Source organism: Panulirus ornatus, chromosome 47 (assembly GCF_036320965.1).
Source record: "Panulirus ornatus isolate Po-2019 chromosome 47, ASM3632096v1, whole genome shotgun sequence".
NCBI classification, from domain to species: Eukaryota; Metazoa; Arthropoda; class Malacostraca; order Decapoda; family Palinuridae; genus Panulirus; species Panulirus ornatus.
The window spans coordinates 17,345,251-17,370,411 of NC_092270.1; the positions used below are offsets into that span (position 1 = coordinate 17,345,251).

General features: G+C 39.9%; 1 protein-coding gene across 1 annotated transcript in view; it reads left to right on the forward strand.

Annotated features, from left to right (window-relative positions):
* Positions 1-25,161, forward strand: part of LOC139763620 (uncharacterized) — a 72,977-nt gene that overhangs the window by 19,418 nt on the left and 28,398 nt on the right. The window contains 2 exon segments of the mRNA XM_071689852.1: positions 14,709-14,855; positions 23,789-23,981. Of these exon segments, the coding sequence (XP_071545953.1) occupies positions 14,709-14,855; positions 23,789-23,981 (340 nt within the window).

Here is a 25,161-nt window from a genome sequence, read left to right on the forward strand (position 1 = left end):
TATAGTTTAGTATGGAATGCAGATGAATAAAATGATGTACTGTTTAATTTGGTGAGACATTGTTTTTATATACTCTGAGTTTTTTAATTAATGCTGCTCGACTGCTAGGTGTATGAGATATTCCAAGAATATTCTGTGTATATTCTTCATCCAGCCCAAAAATAATCAAAGATTTACATCCGTCAAGCTGCCGGTTAACCAGTCTTGCTCCTAAGTCCATCGGTATTGGTTCAACAGCCTCTGTACCTCTGGCTTTCTTTATAAGTTTCTTTATTGCTAATCAGCACTAATCCTGTATGCTATGCACTTTTCTGAAATTGACATCAACCAGACCATAAATTTTGCTGTTTGTCCGGAAACTAACAGTACATATTATTCTATATCCGGCTTCACTTAGTGCCCTGAGCACCTCAGTTTCATTGTCCCAAGGTTCCTATGCCTTTGCATCAGTCAGCATACTCCGAGTCTATTGCCCAGCTCCAAAATCTTCATCTCTGTCCCCATTATTTTCAGAAATATCATTATTCATTGTTATGGGCATTTCATCTAGTTCAACAGTCTCTAAGACATCTAGGATAGCCTCTTCAGATCTCACTTGTTCTTTAGTCATTCCATCTTCATTTCCTTGGTTACATTCTGTATCAACCTCCTCAGCTGATGCCAATTTATGCTCATGATCATTTATATTAATTTTGAATTCCCTGAGTTCCTCTTTGAATTCATTACTTCCATCTCTAATTGCTTTTATTTTTAGTCTTCATTTTTATTATTTCCATCAACAAATCCAAACTTTTGTTCTCTGGTGGTACATGTTTTGTCACTTCCTTGTGCTTCCTTTTTGTAGATCTTATCACAGTTGCATGGCCCTGACATTCTCCCCTATCAAATCCATTTCTGGATAATATCACAGTGTAAAGAAGATTTAAATAAACAACTTTACTGTACGATAAGCAGGCATAACTTGACTGCCTTTAGTGGTCTGTTGCCTGGACTAATTTGGACAAATTACCCTGTTTCCACTTATTGTCCTCAACTTTGCTTGGTTCAGGCAGTTTAAAGGTCTCAAACTGCTCCCTCCATAATGATAAGAATAACAATGATGTAGTTAGGTAACACAAATAGGTTTTATCCAGGAAATATTTTTTTGAATATACTGTTGTCAGTATTGCCATCAAGTTGTATATATTTTACCATATTTTACCATCTAAATTTTACTCAAAGTGACACTTCTTTATTTTTTTTTTTTTTTTTGCTTTGTCGCTGTCTCCCGCATTTGCGAGGTAGCGCAAGGAAACAGATGAAAGAAATGGCCCAACCCACCCCCATACACATGTATATACATACGTCCACACACGCAAATATACATACCTACACAGCTTTCCATGGTTTACCCCAGACGCTTCACATGCCCTGATTCAATCCACTGACAGCACGTCAACCCCAGTATACCACATCAATCCAATTCACTCTATTCCTTGCCCTCCTTTCACCCTCCTGCATGTTCAGGCCCCGATCACACAAAATCTTTTTCACTCCATCTTTCCACCTTCAATTTGGTCTCCCACTTCTCCTCGTTCCCTCCACCTCCGACACATATATCCTCTCGGTCAATCTTTCCTCACTCATTCTCTCCATGTGCCCAAACCATTTCAAAACACCCTCTTCTGCTCTCTCAACCACGCTCTTTTTATTTCCACACATCTCTCTTACCCTTACGTTACTTACTCGATCAAACCACCTCACACCACACATTGTCCTCAGACATCTCATTTCCAGCACATCCATCCTCCTGCGCACAACTCTATCCATAGCCCACGCCTCGCTACCATACAACATTGTTGGAACCACTATTCCTTCAAACATACCCATTTTTGCTTTCCGAGATAATGTTCTCGACTTCCACACATTCTTCAAGGCCCCCAGGATTTTCGCCCCCTCCCCCACCCTATGATCCACTTCCGCTTCCATGGTTCCATCCGCTGCCAGATCCACTCCCAGATATCTAAAACACTTTACTTCCTCCAGTTTTTCTCCATTCAAACTTACCTCCCAATTGACTTGACCCTCAACCCTACTGTACCTAATAACCTTGCTCTTATTCACATTTACTCTTAACTTTCTTCTTTCGCACACTTTACCAAACTCAGTCACCAGCTTCTGCAGTTTCTCACATGAATCAGCCACCAGCGCTGTATCATCAGCGAACAACAACTGACTCACTTCCCAAGCTCTCTCATCCCCAACAGACTTCATACTTGCCCCTCTTTCCAAAACTCTTGCATTTACCTCCCTAACAACCCCATCCATAAACAAATTAAACAACCATGGAGACATCACACACCCCTGCCGCAAACCTACATTCACTGAGAACCAATCACTTTCCTCTCTTCCTACACGTACACATGCCATACATCCTCAATAAAAACTTTTCACTGCTTCTAACAACTTGCCTCCCACACCATATATTCTTAATACCTTCCACAGAGCATCTCTATCAACTCTATCATATGCCTTCTTCAGATCCATAAATGCTACATACAAATCCATTTGCTTTTCTTTATATCAATTCTTAATACATTTGCTCACTCATATTATCCTTTTTACATTCAGTATTTTAAACTTTTGCTATACTAAGAGTGACAACACTTTGGGCATTAAATTGATAATTGATGTTTTCCCACCCCTCACACTTGCTGAAAATCTTAGATATTGCACAGTTAGACATAATGGCCAGTATATTTAAATCATCCAGGGGCCCCCTCACCCATCCCATCACCTTATGCATAATAGTCCTGCTGAAATGATAACCCTCCAAAACCTTAAGTAAGTCTGGCTGAGTCCAGGCTGTGGATCAGGCTGTGTAGTGTGGCCAGTAGTTGACTCCTTGTGATCCTAGAATTATTTCCTTCTGATTCAGAGTAAACTTTGCTGTATCCTAAAAACAGTCATGAAGGAATAAAGTGAGTTTCCATTATGCTTGTTAACATTTCGTTTATTAATGTTCCATGGAAAACTTCAGGATGTAACAGAATTTGGCATGTAACAAACCACCCATCCCCCCAGTTAATCTGTTAGAATTAAGGTTCAATGTAGTCTATTGCTTTTTTTTTTTTTTTTTTTTAGAAAAATTGCTGGAATTTCAACTAGCCCCAGTGCTGAGTTTTCTCTAAGTTGATTGATGCATCATTTATGTCTCTCATAAGTTTGTCTGTAAGTGTATACTTGTTATAATCAGTAAATATATTTCTGTCAATTTCATCATTCTCTCCTGCTAAACACTGACTTAAACTGGTTATTTAACATTCAACAGGTTCTTTTGCAGTCTTTACATAACTGTCACCTCCCCTCACTGGTCTAAATTCTGAATTTTTTTCTTTTATTTGTTTATTTATATAAGTAAATAGAACTCTTAGGTTTTTATTATTTATATTTATTATACTTTGTCACTGTCTCCCGCGTTTGCGAGGTAGCGCAAGGAAACAGACGAAAGAAATGGCCCAACCCCCCCCCCATACACATGTATATACATATGTCCACACACGCAAATATACATACCTACACAGCTTTCCATGGTTTACCCCAGACGCTTCACATGCCCTGCTTCAATCCACTGACAGCACGTCAACCCCGGTATACCACATCGCTCCAATTCACTCTATTCCTTGCCCTCCTTTCACCTTCCTGCATGTTCAGGCCCCGATCACACAAAATCTTTTTCACTCCATCTTTCCACCTCCAATTTGGTCTCCCTCTTCTCCTTGTTCCCTCCACCTCCGACACATATATCCTCTTGGTCAATCTTACCTCACTCATCCTCTCCATGTGCCCAAACCACTTCAAAACACCCTCTTCTGCTCTCTCAACCACGCTCTTTTTATTTCCACACATCTCTCTTACCCTTACGTTACTCACTCGATCAAACCACCTCACACCACACATTGTCCTCAAACATCTCATTTCCAGCACATCCATCCTCCTGCGCACAACTCTATCCATAGCCCACGCCTCGCAACCATACAACATTGTTGGAACCACTATTCCTTCAAACATACCCATTTTTGCTTTCCGAGATAATGTTCTCGACTTCCACACATTCTTCAAGGCCCCCAGGATTTTCACCCCCTCCCCCACCCTATGATCCACTTCCGCTTCCATGGTTCCATCCACTGCCAGATCCACTCCCAGATATCTAAAACACTTCACTTCCTCCAGTTTTGCTCCATTCAAACTCACCTCCCAATTGACTTGACCCTCAACCCTACTGTACCTAATAACCTTGCTCTTATTCACATTTACTCTTAACTTTCTTCTTCCACACACTTTTCCAAACTCAGTCACCAGCTTCTGCAGTTTCTCACATGAATCAGCCACCAGCGCTGTATCATCAGCGAACAACAACTGACTCACTTCCCAAGCTCTCTCATCCCCAACAGACTTCATACTTGCCCCTCTTTCCAAAACTCTTGCATTTACCTCCCTAACAACCCCATCCATAAACAAATTAAACAACCATGGAGACATCACACACCCCTGCCGCAAACCTACATTCACTGAGAACCAATCACTTTCCTCTCTTCCTACACGTACACATGCCTTACATCCTCGATAAAAACTTTTCACTGCTTCTAACAACTTGCCTCCCACACCATATATTCTTAATACCTTCCACAGAGCATCTCTATCAACTCTATCATATGCCTTCTCCAGATCCATAAATGCTACATACAAATCCATTTGCTTTTCTAAGTATTTCTCACATACATTCTTCAAAGCAAACACCTGATCCACACATCCTCTACCACTTCTGAAACCACACTGCTCTTCCCCAATCTGATGCTCTGTACATGCCTTCACCCTCTCAATCAATACCCTCCCATATAATGTACCAGGAATACTCAACAAACTTATACCTCTGTAATTTGAGCACTCACTCTTATCCCCTTTGCCTTTGTACAATGGCACTATGCACGCATTCCGCCAATCCTCAGGCACCTCACCATGAGTCATACATACATTAAATAACCTTACCAATCAGTCAACAATACAGTCACCCCCTTTTTTAATAAATTCCACTGCAATACCATCCAAACCTGCTGCCTTGCCGGCTTTCATCTTCCGCAAAGCTTTCACTACCTCTTCTCTGTTTACCAAATCATTTTCCCTAACCCTCTCACTTTGCACACCACCTCGACCAAAACACCCTATATCTGCCACTCTATCATCAAACACATTTAACAAACCTTCAAAATACTCACTCCATCTCCTTCTCACATCACCACTACTTGTTATCACCTCCCCACTTGCGCCCTTCACCGAAGTTCCCATTTGCTCCCTTGTCTTACGCACTTTATTTACCTCCTTCCAGAACATCTTTTTATTCTCCCTAAAATTTAATGATACTCTCTCACCCCAACTCTCATTTGCCCTTTTTTTCACCTCTTGCACCTATCTCTTGACCTCCTGTCTCTTTCTTTTATACATCTCCCACTCAATTGCATTTTTTCCCTGCAAAAATCGTCCAAATGCCTCTCTCTTCTCTTTCACTAATACTCTTACTTCTTCATCCCACCACTCACTACCCTTTCTAATCAACCCACCTCCCACTCTTCTCATGCCACAAGCATCTTTTGCGCAATCCATTACTGATTCCCTAAATACATCCCATTCCTCCCCCACTCCCCTTACTTCCATTGTTCTCACCTTTTTCCATTCTGTACTCAGTCTCTCTTAGGTTTTTATCTATACTTTAAATTACTTTGTTTTTGTGGTTGTTGTTTTCTTTTATGTGATTCCATTATTTCCTTGTCTTCATTTCTCATTCTTTCTTCTGATTGCTCCATTCTACCTCAGCTTGTCATAAATCTTAATATCTCATCCATCCTTTTCTCCTGTTCATCCATTGTTTTATATCCCAATGTATCTTTTTCTCTATATTTACTTATGTTTTACGTGGCATGAATTTTTCAATCATTTTATTGATGTAATCATAGAAGATTGCTGTGTTTATTTTTGCAATACAGGTACCTCTCAATGTATGCATATTTGATTTACACCATTTATAGAATAATGTGATCATCATTGGGCTGGCAGCATGGTGTTGTGACATTGCCAGCACCATACAAAGAGTACAGATATGCATGGCAGGGAAACAGTCTGTAGTCAGAGAGTGCTGCAGTATTTTGTTATGCAGTATACTGGATATTGCTTGTGCTTTGCCTCTTGCACCATGCCACCAGTGTTTTTTGAATTCCTCTGGTACTGGTGATGTTAGGAATCAGAAGTCCATCACCACTGATGTTTAAGATGGATGTGCTCAAATGTTATGTGAGAGCTGAATGAACAACAGACATTAAGCACGCCACCCTTGGACTTAGTAAATCTATACTGTGTACTATTTTTAGTAAATCTATACTGTGTACTATTTTTAGTAGTGCAGAGAACCTGGTGAGTGGCAAGAGTGGAAAGTTAATCTGTATATCTAGAACCTCGTAGTCCCATTGTTTAATTGCGAAGAGAATGGAATGAATGTTGAGCATATGGATTAACTACCATCAGCATGCTTGTGATACAGGCAAAGGTCTATAGTATATATGATGACTTCGCAGTGGAGAAAGCAGTAGAGATATTTCAAGCAACTCCTGGTTGGTTTGCAAATTTTAGGAAATGTTCCAATTTCCACAACATCAAGATGACTGGTGAGGCTGCTTCTGCTGATGTCACACAAGATGACTGGTGAGGTTGCTTCTGCCAATGTCACATCAAGATGACTGGTGAGGCTGCTTCTGCTAATGTCACATCAAGATGACTGGTGAGGCTGCTTCTGCTGTCACATCAAGATGACTGGTGAGGTTGCTTCTGCTAATGTCACATCAAGATAACTGGTGAGGCTGCTTCTGCTGTCACATCAAGATGACTGGTGAGACTGCTTCTGCTGATGTCACATCAAGATGACTGTTGAGGTTGCTTCTGCTAATGTCACATCAAGATGACTGGTGAGGCTGCTTCTGCTGTCACATCAAGATGACTGGTGAGGCTGCTTCTGCTGTCACATCAAGATGACTGCTGAGGTTGCTTCTGCTGTCACATCAAGATGACTGGTGAGGCTGCTGTCACATGAAGACACTGGTGAGGTTGCTTCTGCTGTCACATCAAGATGACTGGTGAGGCTGCTTCTGTTGTCACATCAAGATGACTGGTGAGGTTGCTTCTGCTGATGCCATTGCTACCAAAAATTTCTGGGGAACCCTTGAGACCATTATCAAGATGGGCAGTTATTCTCTTAATCAGATTTTTAACATGGTTGAGACTGGATTATTTTAAAAGAGAATGCCTTAGAGAATGTATGTTTCCTGTGAAGAGAACACTGCACAGTAATTCAAAGTATGTTATTTTATATTTATATTAATAGAATTCATTGTACAGTATGTATATTATACTATTTTTTCTGGTACATGTATGCTGTAGTGTTTCACTCATATAATATTCAGTACTGTCTTACTGATAATGAAACCCCCTAATCTCTATGAGGTACTTTATTTGATTTACACAACCATTTTCAAAAACCTAATATTGCATAAATCGAGAGGTCCCTGTACTGCTCATCAGAATTTCCCTTTGTTTTGTGTTAACTATTAGTTTTTTCATTCCACTTTCTTTGAAGAGAAAATGAAGTACTTTAAAGTAATTATGTCTTTTATTTCAGCCTGTTTATCTGTATCCATTTCGCAGTTACAGTTGACACATTTCAGTTTTGTTATTATCAGATGTACTCATTTTAGAGACTTCAGGGTCTGAAATTAGTGTTACATCACTTGTAGAAATCAGGTTGATTGTGTGATAATTTCGTTTTGATTTCTTTATGATTTAGATTTGGTTGAATGCCTTGCAGTAGTTGATTACCTTGTTAGATTGTTCTCATTCCTCTGTTAAAGGATTGCTCTTGTTTATTTTGTAATTACATCTGTATTCTGATCCACCCTTTTCCCATCAGATAAAAGTAAAATGAAAATCACCAAACCAAACTACTGCTCTTTGTAGTTTGAGACTATTCTTCAGTTTTCATTAGTATCTCACTGAAGTCTGTGAAGAGAACAAGAGAACGAATGGGAATATTAGTGAAGAAAGTAGATGGATAAGTGATAACAGGCAAAGAGAAGGTGAAGAGGAGTTGGAATTAGTATTATGAAGAACTGTGTAATGTGGTAGATGACAAGGATGGCAGCTGTGAAGTGCATGAGACTTGGAGTGATGTGAAGCAATAGAGGTATGGCAAATGATAAAATTAAATGTGTCAAAGTAGTTGGCACAGAGGGTCAGTGAGATGCCTGATGGTTGGTGGAATTCCTGTATAGTTCCATTGTATAAAATCAAAGGGGATTAAAGTAGATGTTCAAAATGTTGAATTTAACTTGTAAATTCTGTCATACATTGGTGATAGAGAGGAATGGTGGTATACACTGAGCATCAGACTGAGGAAGAACAACTTGGCTTTAGGAATGGTAGATGATGTGTGGATCAGATGTTTGCTTAGAAGAATGTGTGTGAGAAATATTTGGAGGAATGGGAAGATCTGAATGTGGCATTATGAATCATGAGAAAGCATATGATAGGGTTGATAGAGATGCTTTACAGATGATATGGATGTATTGCCTGGTAGGAAAGCTATTTGAAGCAGGGAGATGTTTTTTGTCGAGAGAGTTGGAAGAGAGGAGGGTGAGTGGTTCCAGGTGAAGTTGTATCTGCAGTGAGGGTGCTTGATGTCACCATGGCCATTTAAACAGTTTATGAATGAGGTGTTAAGGCAGGTAAATGAAAGGGTCTTAGAGAAAAGAGTGGCTGTGCAGTCTGTTGGGGGCCTTGGAGGTGAATCAGCTGCTGTTTGCTGATGACATGGCTCTGTTGGTAGACTTGAGTGAGAAGTTGCAGAAACTGGTGTTAGAGCTCCTGAGAGTGTGTGAGAGGATAGAGTTGAGAGTTAATATGAAGAAAAATATGAATAGTAAGTTTATCATGGGAGAGAGACAGGTTTATTGGAGTATAAGTGTGAATAGAGAGAACCTGTAGGTAGTTGAGTGTTTTAGATACATGGGAGTGGATATGGCAGTGAATGGAAACATGGGAGCTGAAGTGAGCCATGGGGTGGATTAGGGGACTAAGGCCTTGGATGAATTAAGGAGGTTGCAGAAAGAGAGGCCACTGTCTGTGATGGCAAAGATGGGTATGGTTGATGGTTTAGTTGTTTTGATGGTGATAAACGAATGCAAGGTGTGTACCCTTGATTAAAAAGGTATGGAAGAGCGTGGATATGTTGGAAATGAAATATTTGAGAACAGTGTGTGTTGTGAGATGGGTTGATCAAGTAAGAAATGATTGAGTCAGAGATAGGTGTGGAATCAAGAGTATGTTTCAGAGAGTTTTAAGGAGTGTGGACAAATGGAAAGAATGAGTGAGGAGAGGCTGATTAAGAAGATATGCATGTCAGAAGTTGAGGGAAGAAGGAGAAAGGGGAGACTGATAATGAGATGGAGTGAAAGATACTTTGAAATGATGGGCTACACATGTTGGAGAGTGTGAAGCTTGCCTGGGAGAGAGCAGATTGGAGTGATGTGCTAAACAAGGAACAGTATGCTGGCATTGGGTTAGGCCAGGGCACATGAAGCAGTCAGGAAACCAAGGAATGGTCTTTTGTGCTTGGCTGTAGACTAGGGGCTCTAGTTTTGGTGTATTATTCATGATGAGAAGGGAGTATTCCTGGGGATAGGGGAGAAAAAATACCTCCCATGCATTCCCCGTGTGTCGTAGAAGGTGACTAAAGGAGACGGGAGCGGGGGACTAGAAACCCTCCCCTCCTTATATTTTAAGTTTCTAAAAGAGGAAACAGAAGAAGGAGTCCTACGGGGAATGTTCATCCTCCTTGAAGGCTCAGACTGGGGTGTCTATATGTGTGTGGATGTAACCAAGATGAGAAAAAAGGAAAGATAGGTAGTATGTTTGAGGAAAGGAACCTGGATGTTTTGGCTCTGAGTGAAACGAAGTTCAAGAGTAAAGGGGAAGAGTGATTTGGGAATGTTTTGGGATTAAAGTCAGGGTTGGTAAGAGGCCAAGAGCAAAGGAAGGAGTAGCACTACTCCTGAAACAGGAGTGGTGGGAGTATGTGATAGAGTGTAAGAAAGTAAACTCTAAATTGATATGGGTAAAACTGGAACTGGATGGAGAGAGATGGGTGATTATTGGTACCTTTGCACCTGGGAATGAGAAGAAAGATCATGAGAGGCAAGTGTTTTGGGAGCAGCTGAGTGAGTGTGTTAGCAGTTTTGATGCAAGAGACCAGGTTATAGTGATGGGTGATTTGAATGCAAAGGTGAGTAATGTGGCAGTTGAGGGAATAATTGTACATGGGGTGTTCAGTGTTTTAAATGGAAATGGTGAAGAGCTTGTAGATTTGTGTGCTGAAAAAGGACTGGTGATTGGGAATACCTGGTTTAAAAAAAAGAGATATACTTAAGTATACATATGTAAGTAGGAGAGATGGCCAGAGAGCTTTATTGGATTATGTGTTCATTGATAAGCACACGAGAGACTTTTGGATGTTTATGTATTGAGAGGTGTAACTGGAAGTACGTCTGATCATTATCTACAGAATGGAAAAAGGTAAGAGCAAAGGATGTAAGGGGAGTGGGGGAGGAAGGGTATGTATTTAGGGAAGCAGTGATGGCTTGCGCAAAAGATGCTTGTGGCATGAGAAGCGTGGGAGGTGGTCAGATTAGAAAGGGTAGTGAATGGTGGGATGAAGAAGTAAGATTATTAGTGAAAGAGAAGAGAGAGGCATTTGGGCAATGTTTGCAGGGAAATAATGCAAATGACTGAGAGATGTACTAAAGAAGGAGGCAAGAGGTCAAGAGAAAGGTGCAAGAGGTGAAAAAGAGAGCAAATGAGAGTTGGGATGAGAGAGTATCATTAAATTTTAGGGAGTATAAAAAGATGTTTTGGAAGGAGGTAAATAAAGAGTGTATGACAAGAGAACAAATGGGAACATCAGTGAAGGGGGCTAATGGGGAGGTAATAATAAATAGTGGTGATGTGAGAAGGAGATGAAGTGAGTATTTTGAAGGTTTGTTGAATGTGTTTGATGATAGAGTGGCAGATATAGGGTGTTTTGGTCGAGGTGGTGTGCGAAGTGAAGGATCAGGGAGAATGGTTTGGTAAACAGAGAAGAGGTAGTGAAAGCTTTGCGGAAGGTGAAAGCTGGCAAGGCGGCCGGTTTGGATGGTATTGCAGTGGAATTTATTAAAGAAGGGGTGACTGTGTTGTTGACTGGTTGGTGAAGATATTCACTGTATGTATGGCTCATGGTGAAGTGCCTGAGGATTGGCGGAATGCATGCATAGTGCCATTGTACACAGGCAAAGGGGATAAAGGTGAGTGTTCAAATTACAGAGGTATAAATATGTTGAGTATTCCTGGTAAATTATATGGAAGGATAGTGATTGAGAGGGTGAAGGCATGTACAGAGCATCATATTGGGTAAGAGCAGTGTGGTTTCAGAAGTGATAGAGGATGTGTGGATCAGGTGTTTGCTTTGAAGAATGTATGAGAAATACTTAGAAAAGCAAATGGATTTGTGTGTAGCATTTATGGATCTGGAGAAGGCATATGATAGAGTTGATAGAGATACCCTGTGGAAGGTATTAAGAGGATATGGTGTGGGAGGCAAGTTGCTAGAAGCAGGGAAAAGTTTTTATCGAGGATGTAAGGCATGTGTATGAGTAGGAAGAATGGAAAGTGATTGGTTCCCAGTGAATGTCAGTTTGCGGGAGGGGTGCGTGATGTCTCCATGGTTGTTTAATTCGTTTATGGATGGGGCTGTTAGGGAAGTGTATACAAGAGTTTTGGAGAGAGGGGCAAGTATGCAGTCTGTTGTGGATGAGAGGGCTTGGGAAGTGAGTCAATTGTTGTTCGCTAATGATAGAGTGCTTGTGGCTGATTTGGGTAAGAAACTGCAGAAGCTGGTGACTGAGTTTGGTAAAGTGTGTAAAAGAAGAAAACTGAGAGTAAATGTGAATAAGAACAAGGTTATTAGGTACAGTAGGGGTGAGGAACAAGTCAATTGGGAGGTAAGTTTAATTGGAGAAAAATTGGAGGAAGTGAAGTGTTTTAGATATCTGGGAGTGGATTTGGCAGTGGATGGAACCATGGAAGCGGAAGTGAGTCACAGGGTGGGGGAGGGGGCGAAGGTTCTGGGAGCATCAAAGAATGTGTGGAAGGCAAGAATATTATCTCGGAAAGCAAAAATGGGTATGTTTGAAGGAATAGTGGTTCCAACAATGTTATATGGTTGCGAGGCATGGGCTGTAGATAGAGTTGTGTGGAGGAGGGTGGATGTGTTGGAAATGAGATGTTTGAGGACAATGTGTGGTGTGAGGTGGTTTGATCGAGTAAGTAATGAAAGGGTAAGAGAGATGTGTGGTAATAAAAAGAGTGTGTAGTGTGAGTTGAAATGGCTTGGTCACATGGAGAGAATGAGTGAGGAATGATTGACAAAGAGGATATATGTGTCAGAGATGGAGGGAACGAGTAGTGGGAGACCAAATTGGAGGTGGAAGGATGGAGTGAAAAAGATTTTGAGTGATTGGGGCCAGAACATGCAGGAGGGTGAAAGGCATGCAAGGAATAGAGTGAATTGGAATGATGTGGTATACCAGGGTCGAGGTGCTGCCAGTTTATTGAACTAGGGCATGTGAGGTGTCTAGGGTAAACCATGGAAAGTTTTGTGTGGCCTGGATGTGGATAGGGAGCTGTGGTTTTGGTGCATTATACATGACAGCTAGAGACTGTGAACAAATGTGGCCTTTTTTGTCATTTCCTGGCACTACCTCGCACGCGTGCTGGGGGAGGAGGGTGTCATTTCATGTGTGGCGAGGTGGCGATGGGAATGAATAAAGGCAGCAAGTATGAATTATGTACATGTGTATATATGTATATGTCTGTGTATGTATATATATGTATATGAGGTGGTTTGATCGAGTAAGTAATGTAAGGGTAAGAGAGATGTGTGGAAATAAAAAGAGTGTGGTTGAGAGAGCAGAAGATGGTGTTTTGAAAGGGTTTGGTCACATGGAAAGAATGAGTGAGGAAAGATTGACTAAGAGGATATATGTGTCAGAGGTGGAGGGAACGAGGAGAAGTGGGAGACCAAATTGGAGGTGGAAAGATGGAGTGAAAAAGATTTTGAGTGATCGGGGCCTGAACATGCAGGAGGGTGAAAGGCGTGCAAGGAATAGAGTGAATTGGAACGATGTGGTATACCGGGTTCGACGTGATGTCAATGGATTGAACCAGGGCATGTGAAGCGTCTAGGGTAAACCATGGAAAGTTCTGTGGGGCCTGGATGTGGAAAGGTAGCTGTGTTTTCGGTGCATTATTACATGACAGCTAGAGACTGAGTGTGAACGAATGTGGTCTTTGTTGTCTTTTCCTAGCGCTACCTCGCACACATGAGGGGGGAAGGGGTTGTTATTCCATGTGTGGTGGGGTGGCAATGGGAATGAATAAGGGCAGACAGTGTGAATTATGTACATGTGTATATATGTATATGTCTGTGTGTGTATATATATGTGTACATTGAGATGTATAGGTATGTATATTTGTGGTTGTGGACGTGTATGTATATACATGTGTATGTGGGTGGGTTGGGCCATTCTTTCGTCTGTTTCCTTGCGCTACCTCGCTAACACGGGAGACAGCGACAAAGCAGAATAAATAATAAAATAACGTTGAGATGTATAGGTATGTTTATGTGCGTGTGTGGATGTGTATTTATATACATGTGTATGTGGGTGGGTTGGCCATTCTTTTGACTGTTTCCTTGTGCTACCTCGCTAATGCAGGAGACAGCGACAGAGTATAGTAAAAAGAATAAAAAGAGAGTGGATGTTAACAGATGAGGCCATTCTTCGTCTGGTCCTGGCACTACTTCACTACATGGGAAGCAGTGAACAAGTATTAAAAAGATATATGTGAGAGACCAATAAGAGGATTGAAGATGCTATTTGTTTAGTATATTGCACAGTGAATTAGAAACCAATGAGTATTACTTGACTGTCAGTTTGAGATTACAATGCAAATGGACTGTCAGTTTGAGATTACACTACAAGTGAAAAGTCACCTATGGCGAGGCTGTATGATGATCATCTGACAAAACAGAGTACAGTATTGTTATAATACCTCCCACTTCAACAGAGTTCTTCATGTCCCTACTATTGGATAATACAGTGGGTTCCCCTTTTTCCTGGTACCACTTTCCCATTATCTCTTCAGATTGTCATCCTCACATGTTCTTTTGTTTTCCCGCCCTTCACCTTCTTGTTTCCATCATCATAACAATTAACCCTGGACCATTTTCTATGGAAGAGTCCCGGTATTACTCGGAACCTCTTTTTGAAGGCTTCATCAACCCAAGGTTCCTCTGTTTCATGTAGCAGGGAAAGTGGACTCCTTTGGAGTGAAAAGCTCTTTGACGAGACTGTACTCCCAATGATATCGCCTTGCTAAGGGTGACTTTGTACATACAGTGTAATCTCAAACAGGGAGAGCCCAGTAACACTTCCTTTTGTTTCCATTTGTATATTCAACTTGTTTGCGAAATATTTCTTGATCCTAAATAATCTATGTTGCATTTACTTTTGTTCATGAGTTTACACCTCCTACAGCATGTTTGTCAAAAGTGTGGTGTTTTCTGTAAAGGAAGTGAGCATTACAAGTTACACATGGCTGACCACCTCAAGTCCACCAACTTCCACTGTCATATTTGCACATCCAGCTTCAAACGTCGCCAACAGTATGATGACCATCTTAAGGTATGTATGAAATTATGTATTATATTAACCTGTGCTGTAAACATCATACACATGACACAGAGATTTTAAAAAACTGAATTTTCCAAAGCTATGTAGTTTTTCCTTTAGTTAAATGGTCACTTTCAGTTTTGCTTAAAAGTTCACCTGACTGGATGTCCAAACTATTTTCTCTTTTCAAAATGCTGTAAAGAAAATGGGCATAATTAGAGTGCTGTCAAGCACATGCCGTTACATGTTCCATTCATGTTTGCCTGCATTGTTTTGGGCTCAGACATTGACCATTATAGATGTTTGAGGAATAACTCTATACTTTTGACAAGTTTTCCATGTATTTTCTTACCTAAGTGGCTTTCACACCCTTGCTAACCAGCATTAAGAATGGAAGAGCATGGCTTCATTTATGCACATTTTGTCTCTGGCTGTTATTTATAATGTACCAAAACCAGATTTTGCCACCCATCACTGAGCCCCATGGACTATTCAATAGGTAAGGTAAGGTATGATAGGAAAATTTGCTTACAAACAGGAAGTTCAAAGTAGTAGCAAACAGAACCATGTCTGAGGAAGATGTTCAGTCTGAAGTACTACAAGGAATGGTGCTGGCCTCAGTTCTCTTTATAAGCATTGCAAGATGATTGTGTCAGAAGAGAATCAAAAGGAGATGCAGAGAGACAGCTGTTATTTATGAATAGGCAGAGGTGAATTTGGTGGAACTTAACAAGGATAGATTTGAATAACTATAAGTTATGGAACAAGTAGGCATATAAAGGTGAGTATAATTCCAAAAGAAGTAACAGAGGAAGGGATCAATGGGGTACTTTTTGTTAAAGGCTTGATCATCTGTTCGTAGCGCTTCTTCACTTGTGCAGGAATTAGCTAACCAGTTTGAAAAAGAATGGTACGGAACAAGTAAGATACTAAGTTGACTCCGTATAAAGGCCCAACAGAGAAGGTGATACAAATGTAAAAGGTAATAGATGAGAAACTAGAATTCATATAACATATTGAGAGGATAGCACTGTCAGGCCAAGTAATGAATGGTGTGATATTAAAATTTTCTTAGCATGAGGGGCAAAAAAACTATTTAGGAAAATGTTTAGTGCATACCTATGAAGCATACTTGAATACCGCTGTATTCTATGACACCAATGAAACAGATGGAAATAAACAAATTAGAGAGAATTCAGAAGCACTTCACAAACAAAACTGAGGGCATGGAACACATGCTTGATAGTGTAGAAAGAAGAGAAATACATATAATCAGTGCATGGCAGCAAACTGATTTAAATCAGGCCCAGATGAACCTAAAACAAACTATGCAACATGAGAGAGAATAGTTTTATTCAACAAACAAGAAATGTGGTGTATTATGTGCCAACTCTCCCATCATGGCAGAATCTCATTGTAGATAGGCAGGTAGGTAAAATTCCCCCTTTCTCCCTGCCTTTTTTTTTTTATGATTTCTGCTGTTAAGGTAATCAGTTTTTGTCTTTTATGTTCATTCTGCTCAATACTCACCACCCTAAAACAACTTTGTGAAGGTAAATTTGACCGAACCTGTCTGATGTATATCTTCATTAAACCAGGGCCATTAACCATCCCAATGCAGGTGAATTCAAAGACCAGTAGCATTGACGGTGCAGTGAAGGTGACCTTTCACCTTGCAAGGGTCAGGTCAAAGAACAGTGGTACAGAGGGTGTACTTAAGATGAGGGATTTATAGAGATCTTGTTCAGTAAAGATAAGGATGCATTGAAGATATAGTATGGTGGAGATGAGGGTTTAGTGGAGTTTAGGTGAGGGTTTATGATGATAGAAATAAGGATCAGGTCAGAGGCCAGTAGAATCAAATGGAAAGTGTAGATTAGGTTGTAGTATATTAGGCCTTTGACCTGACTTGTGATTAGTAAAGATGCATTAAACCTGACCCTTATCATATGGTTAGATGCAACCTTCCTAAACCAAGGCCTTTGACCTGACTCTTGCATCAGGTCAGAAGCCATTGCGGCTTTAGTGAGGTTGTTGTGAGGATTGCCTTTGAATTCATCTGTGATAGTTACATTAGAGGATGGTGAATCTGAGGATGAAGTGGAAATGGCCTTTGACCTGATCTGTAAGGGTTAGGTCAAAGGCCAGTGATGTCAAGCGTGTCGTGAAGGGTGGTCTTTGACCTTAACCATAAAGATCAAGTCAAAGGCCTGTACTTCCAAGGTTGAATGATGATGTAGCTTAGTTACAGTGATGTCACAATGAAGAGTGCCTTTGACCTGATCTGTAATGGTAAGATCAGAAACTAAAGAGAGAAGGGTGAAGTGATGTTTAGTGAAGATATGTTTTATGAGTGAAATGAAGATGTATTGGATAAGGATGATTCAGATTCACGTTTATCAAAGGTGTGTGAAGATGAGTATGAGGTTGTCCCCTTTGTAGACAGCATGATTGTGAGATTGAAAGGAGGGAGATATACTGTATTCAGTTGATAATGTTAGCATTTCTGCTTAAAGTGTAATATTTTACTGTGGCAGGATTTGTCCTGGAAACTTGGTAACAGTCCTGATTTACATATTTTATTAATGTTTACTCCACAACGAATTTCTCTGAAGAAATCTTGGTATTACTCAGGACCTTTCTAAAGGTTTGTTCAGGCCAAGGCTGCACTCCTTCCAGTAGCAAAAAATTTAGCCTCCTTTGGAATGAGAAGTTCTTTGATGAGACTGTACTCCCAATGACACAGCCTTCCTAAAGGTGACTTTTACTAGCGGTGTAAACTTGAGGAGAAGAAGTTCAGTAACACTCCCTCACTCACTAGTTAGGGATGATAATAAGACCTTATTTTTCCCCTGCTCTAAGGGTCCTAATAATTCACTCCATCACTTGGAGAGTCACTGTAGTGAGCATCCACAGCAACATGGTGCCATGTTGATTTCACTACTCTTTCTTGGACAGTTCTGTACTATCACCCTTTTTGTGCTTATATATGCTCAGATAACACTTATATCTCTTCTGCAACATGATAGACACACAGTGTTTTTTATTTTGAACTGAGTGAGTGGTACAGGCTCTTCTCCATCAACTTTAACCCCTTTTACAGTACAGGTAGTGGAAAATTGCTTATATCCTCTGTGAAGTTCTCCCCTTTTTTGCTGTGCTTAAAGAATGGTTCCCATGAGAGAAAATGAGTTTTGAAGAAATGAAAACACTTTCCATTAGCAGGAAGTCCTGTGAGCAACCCTTTGGATTTGCACCCATCCCAACAGACCCTCTTCTTTCTCGTTTATGTTTTCTTCCTTTCTTTTCTTTATGGATTGAAGTCAGTATGATATAGCACCTCTAAGTGTTGGGAATGACCTGGGGCATCTATTTTATGCACAGAACGCTAAAAAGTACTCAGAAGATTTTGCCGTGAGGGACTGCTAACACTTAGCTTGTTTTATTAACAATATTGTTCTCTCCCATCCCACACATTGCATAGTTGTCAATCCTTGCATCATCATGTCATCTGTGAGCATTCTTAGCCATTTATCCAGGCTTTATTTGAAAGTTTTTATGCTTTGTCCATGTTGATTTTGTATTTCACAGCAAGTCAGAATAGTCATTCTGTCTTTCTAGCTGAGCACATACATAATTGTTTTTATATTCTTTTTTGTGGAAGGGATTTGTAGTGTCACCATGGCTGTTTGATTTATTTATAGATGGGAGGTAAAAGCAAGGGCCGTAGACAAAGGGATGAGTGTGTAGTCTGTAGTGGGTAAGGGAGGCCTGAGAAGTGAATCAGTTGATGTTTGTTGATGACCCTGCACTGGTAGCACATTCGAGTGAGAAACTGCAGAAGTGGTGACTGAGTCTGGGAGAGTATGTGAAAGGAGGAAGTTGAGAGTAAATGTGAATAAAAACAAGTTTATTAGCAGGACAGAGGGACAAGTTTGTTGGAGTGTGACTGAATGGAGAAAATTTGAAAGAAATGAAGTAGTTTAGATACCTGAGAGACATGGCAGCATATGGGGCCATTGAAGCAGACATAAGTTGTTTGGTGGGTGAGGGGACAGAGGTTGTGGGAGTTCTGAGGAATGTGTGGAAAGAGAGGTTTTATCTTATAGGGCATGTTTAAAGGTACAGTGTTCTCAGTGATACTGTGCGAATGTGAGGCAAGGGCTGTAGATGAGGATGTGTGGGGAAGGTTGGATGTGTTGGAAATGAAATGTTTAAGGATATTATGTGGTATAAGGTGGTTTGTTTAAGTAATTGATAAAAGGATAAGAGAGAGGTGTGGTTATAAGAAGAGTGTGCTTGAGAGAGCTGAAGAGAGTGTACTGAAATGGTTTATATGCATGAAGAGAAAGAGTGAGGAGAGGTTGACTAAGAGGATACATGTCTCAGAGTGGAGGGAACAAGGAAAAGAGATAGATCAAATTGGAGATGGAAAGATGGCATGAAAAGCCAGGGAAAACCAAGGAAAGGTCTCTGGAGCCTGATTGTGGATTTGAGGCTGTGGTTTTCAGTGCAGTACACATACAGCTAGAGAATGGATGTGAGCAAATGTGACCTTTCTTCATCTGTTCCTGGTGCTACCTTGCTGACATGGAAAACAGCAGAATTGAAGAATTTTCTTTTCATATTCCAAGGGATTGTTGTAGACTTAATTACCTTTTTTTTATTCGATAATGTTTTTAGTTTTAACTCATTCCTACATTTTGATGCCAGTGAAGGTTGTCCTGTATCTTTCTCTTTCTTTCTGGGCTCTAAAGTTCATATTCTTTCAATTTTTCATGATATCTCATGTACTCCATTACTTCGAGTTCATTTGTGAGATGTTTCTGCATTCATTCTAACCTACCAATTTCAGCTTGCTTTGATGATAACCATTGCAACATAGTGATATTTTAGTTTGCTTTTTTGTATGCATTAAACATTTTCGCCATCAGTTTTCTGTTTATCTTGGTGAATGTTTTCATTGAGTATCCACTGATCTTGCTTATGTGATTTTAATAATATTATTTTCAAACTCTCAACTTTTCATTAATGTTTACTTGTAGGTCTTTAACTGATGTATTCATTGTCAGTTTCTCTTCCTGTTTGCCACTTATGAGTTGTATCTGTTGTGATCCATGTCTTTACATGGTTCATTTGTTCAAAATTCTCTTCATTGAATTCTTTAAGGCTCTCCACTGCTCAGCTATCCTCCTGATTCAGGGTCTTCCTGATAGTCTCCCATCTTCAGGCTCAGTTGGCATGCCTCCTTGAGTTCTAAGGGAGTATGCTTCTGAATTGATTTGTGCCGGTATCCCTGGCAAATGTATTGTGCACCCCATGTTCATCTTGTAAGGGGTAGCGCAAAAGGATTACAGGGGTTACAAAGGGTCTTAGTCGGACCCCAGTGGGCTGATATTACATAAGATGTTACAATTTGTATTTCAATACATACATTAGATAGTTTCATGTGGTAAGTTTCACGGAGTAGATGCAAAAAGTGGATACAAACTTAACATTTCAGGTATCTTGGTATTAACAATAAGGTATGACATCTCTTGCAGGGTTTGTTTAGATCCATTCATAAAAGGCTCAATTTGTTCACATTCTAAGACATAGTGTTCTAGTTTGTGTCCAAATCTTTGACCACAAACTTTACAATTCACATGGGTAACATCAGTTAGGTCAAAGTGCCAATAGTACCTATAGCCTATCCTTAGTCTAGCAGTGACAACATTATGTAATCTGCTGATTGTATGACTTTCTCCATGTACATGTTTTACTTTATTCATTTCATTGTGATGGAAAATGTTTTTACTTAAGCTTATCTTAACTCGTCTTTGTGCTTTAAAAGAGGTCATTCAGTTCCTTTCTGATGACAGTTTTGAGGCTTCTAATTGACAACCCAATGTTGTCTTCAACAGCACTTTTACTAAGTGCAACAGAGGCCTATATGAGAGGGAATCCATAACAATTTGATTTGAATCCCTTGAGCAATAGTGTCTGAGTATTTGTGTCTGTCTTCAGAGACCAGCATGTTACATTCTGATCTAAGGGTGTTAAGGGCAAGTAGTGAAGATAAAGAATCAGAGATGATTAAACTCTCTGGAGCAGTGATTTCTATTTGCTCAAGAGCAATAAGTATGACGAACAATTGAGTTTGTAGAGTAGATGCCTAGTTGTTTATTCTAACATTTTTCTCTGATCTTTTACCATTGGGCTAGTTCACAATGGTAGTACTGCCTTCACTCCCAGTGGCAGACTCATGAGAACTGTCAGTATAGATGCACTGGGCTATGTTATTGTCAGTCTGGCATTTCTGTATATGTTTAAGAGCACTGATCTTGGCTGTCTCTCTATGCTAGCATCAATCCTTGCTTGCCTGTAACACCTCTGTCTAAAACTCTAGACATTCCCTTCCACTTAGAAGCATGCCATGTTACTGCTAACCTCTCCGACTGTCACCCCAAAGTCCTTGCTTCCATTTGCTCTAAAGTCTTTGACAATCTCTTGAACTCATTTTCTCATACTTTTAGAATTCCATTACCTTCTTTTACATCACCAGTATGGATTTTGAAGAGCTAGATCAAATGGTGATTTGTCCTATGTGGCTCATCTCTGATCCTCCTCTGTCAGGGATTTTGGTGAAACTTTTATCGTAGCTTTCAACATCTAAGCATTTGACAGGGTGCGGCATAAGCCCCTGCTTTCCAAACTCCCATGATTTGGTTTCACTGCTTCTCTCTGTTCTCTGATACATAGTTTTCTCTCTGGTTGTTCCATCTCAGAAGTCATCAGCGGAACAACTTCCCCTCCTACTCTGTCAATAGTGGTGTTCCTCAGCACTCTTTCCTATTGCCTGCTCTCTCTCTCCTTCCAATAAATGATCATCTGGCTTCTACTTATAACCCTGTTCTCCCTATGTTGATGATTCCACTTTACATACTTCGTTTCCCTGCTCCTCCTTCCTTCCCTCCTGTAATACTCTTTCTCTTTATCATGCTGATCATATTTACTCTCTCACTCTAAGCTTGTGCAGTATTGTGAAGTGAGGAAGCACTAACTTGATGTCAGGTGCCTCTTCATCTGTGCAGCATTCCTTGTTCTTTTTTTTAATCTCAATTTTTTCCACAGCCTCACCTTTTTCTTTCACATAAGTCCTGGATTTATTTTTTTTTTCATGAATAGATATTCCCAAACATTTTAACATGTGCAGGTTTGGAGTACATCAAACATATGACCTTTTATGTAACATTTGCCCTTTTGCTTGAGTCATTACCAATCCATATGAAAGATATTTGTCTTCCATGAGTAATCTGACGTCTTGGATGTGACTTCAGGAATCTCATGTCTTGGAAGTGACTTCAGGAATCTCATGTCTTGGGAGTGACTTCAGGAATCTCATGTCTTGGAGGTGACTTCAGCCTTATTTTTGGAGTTCCTCTCTAGTTTTTATAACAACAAGAACAAGGCTGTGAATACTATTGCCTCTTAAGAGTACCTGTCAAGAACCATCATCTTAAGGTTTGAGTATTTCTAACAGGCCTTGTTTGGAATAAACTTCTTTGATCTGTCTTTTATAGAGACTAGATACCTCACCCCTGCAGCCTCAGTGGGAGCTTTCAGAATTGAAGACCTTTCACAGTCAAGTAGTTTTTCTTGCCTTTTAGATCCTCAACATTTTCCTGAATATAAACTTGTCCTTATGAGCCTGGGTTCTGGAAAGAGATTTAATGAATTAAACAGTGTTTTCAAATACTAGATTTTTTTTGTCTTTAATGACAATCTCTTATGGCTTAGATTAAACCAAAATTCTATTTTTTATGCTGTTAATGAAAGTATTGGAATTTAGAAAAGTCTTTTTCATATAATTTTGCAAGTTTTCTTCAAGAAAACATCATACCTTATGCCCAGTTGATTCCCTTAGAGTCCCTTTAGACTTCAACAGAGATCATGGAGGGGCCTATGTATTTTTGTTCTTGAAATTTCTTTCGGCTAGATGTACAGTATATCTCTGTTTTGATCCGGAACCCCTTTTTCTTGTTTGACCAGGCTCTTTGGAGGAGCACATGATGTAAAAAAATATGGCCTCTACCTTGGTCTTCCCATAGAAACTTTTCATTTGAGGAATCTTCAAAAAGTCTTTGGCACTCATTCTCTTTTGTCAAATGGTACTTTAGATGTTTTGCATCTAGTCTGTGTGGCTGTGGGATTACTTTCTCAGGAGAATCAAATTCTAATATTCTTCCAATTCACCACTGAGGGCATCAATTTTGGACTTGGATATAGTCTTTCTTACCTGAAAGTTCTTCACACAACTCTCCTCCTTTATGTGGATAGGCTCTCTTGCTTGTGTGACAGACTGCAGGAAAGAGAAATATAGGTTTTGAAAATCAAAACAGTTTCCTCACTAAGTCAGTGGTCCTCAAGTAATTTTTCCCGGTTCTTTTACCATGCCCAACTTATCTTGGGTTGGCACCTACAGTCTGTGAAGTTAGGAGCTCTGAGTGGCATGTGGGTAGTGGGTAAAAGAAGTCAGCCCAGTGGTGGCTACTGATTGGCTGGGCAAGTTACCACAAGTATTCTTAGGTCATTCACAAAGGCTAAGTGAAGGCTGGCGTTTCCTCAGTGAAGTCATGAGAGCAAGATGAGTCCTGACCCATAAATTCCCAGGAAATGTATTGTCTGCTTACAGGACACCACTTTGGAGAGAAAAGGCTTTTTCAGTTTTTAAAATCTATATTTTTGATCATTACATTATTTCAAGGCCAATATCTCTGGCAATTCATTAAGTATATGTATCGATAAAACTTCTTTGTGGAAATTATGTGCTTTCGTCATTATTTTTAAGAATGTTCACTAAAATAGCATGCCAGAAATATAAAAAGAAATTACTATAATGTATTTTTATATCTTAAGACCTCTACCTTTTTATTTATGTTTTCCCTTATGCATTTCTTCTCCAGCATCACAAGAAAAACAAGTGTGAAATATGTGAACAGCCATTCACCACTAAACGAGCATTGGTACGCCATTGTCGTATAGAGCACAATACCCTGCCTCAGAATATCATTGTAGACCCCAAATACAAGTGTGATAAGTGTGACCGCGTCTTTAATAGGCCCTCAATACTACGGCATCACCTGCAGTTACATGGAGGTGAGAACTCTGCTGTTATTCATTCATAGTTGTCTTTTTAACATGCGAACTCACAGTTGTTAGTTAAAGCCAGGTATTGCACTAGTGTCTAGCTTTAATCTGTCTACCAAACAGGATGCTAGATCCACTCTTTATGCATATTTCCATTTCAACCATATATGGAACATCAATTTTTGGATTGAAAGAAGACTCAGCTAATTACATACTATTCTAAACTTTAAGTTGTCATGTTGCAGTGAAATCAGTTAGTGTTACCTGTCATCAGTACAAGTTTAAAGATGTTTGTGATTGTATAAAACTCATAAACTTATCAATAGAATTTTTCCATGGTCATTTATTCCACAAACACCACATGATAATCATTTTATTCAAAAATGGTGTCTTTATCCTCACATCTTCATAACGTAGTATTTACATTCCATTTCATTGTTGGACACCCATCACATGCACCATATGTCAAATTTTCTTTCAAACTAGTTAAAAAGGATTGATTCATGAATTCTGTTCTGCTTTCATTTGTGTAATGATTATTTAATGAAAGAGGGGGGCATCCGTTCATATACACATATATATACGTAATCGTTTATACATGCACATATACATGAATATACATAAAATATACACATTATTATACCTAATTATTATACCGTCTCCCGCGTTAGCAAGGTAGCGCAAGGAAACAGACGAAACAATTGGTCCATAAACGCCCATACATGCCCACATACATACCTATGCACTTCAACATATACATATATATACATACACAGACATATACATGCGGGGAGTGCTCATCCTCCTCGAAGGCTCAGATTGGGGTGTCTAAATGTAAGTGGATGTAACCAAGATGAGAAAAAAAGGAGAGATAGGTAGTATGTTTGAGAAAAAGGAACCTGGATGTTTTGGCTCTGAGTGAAACGAAGCTCAAGGGTAAAAGGGAAGAGTGGTTTGGGAATGTCTTGGGAGTAAAGTCAGGGGTTAGTGAGAGGACAAGAGCAAGGGAAGGAGTAGCACTTCTGAAACAGGAGTGGTGGGAGTATATGATAGAGTGTAAGAAAGTACACACTATATTGATATGGGTAAAACTGAAAGTGGATGGAGAGAGATGGGTGATTATTGGTGCATATGCACCTGGGCATGAGAAGAAAGATCATGAGAGGCAAGTGTTTTGGGAGCTGATGAG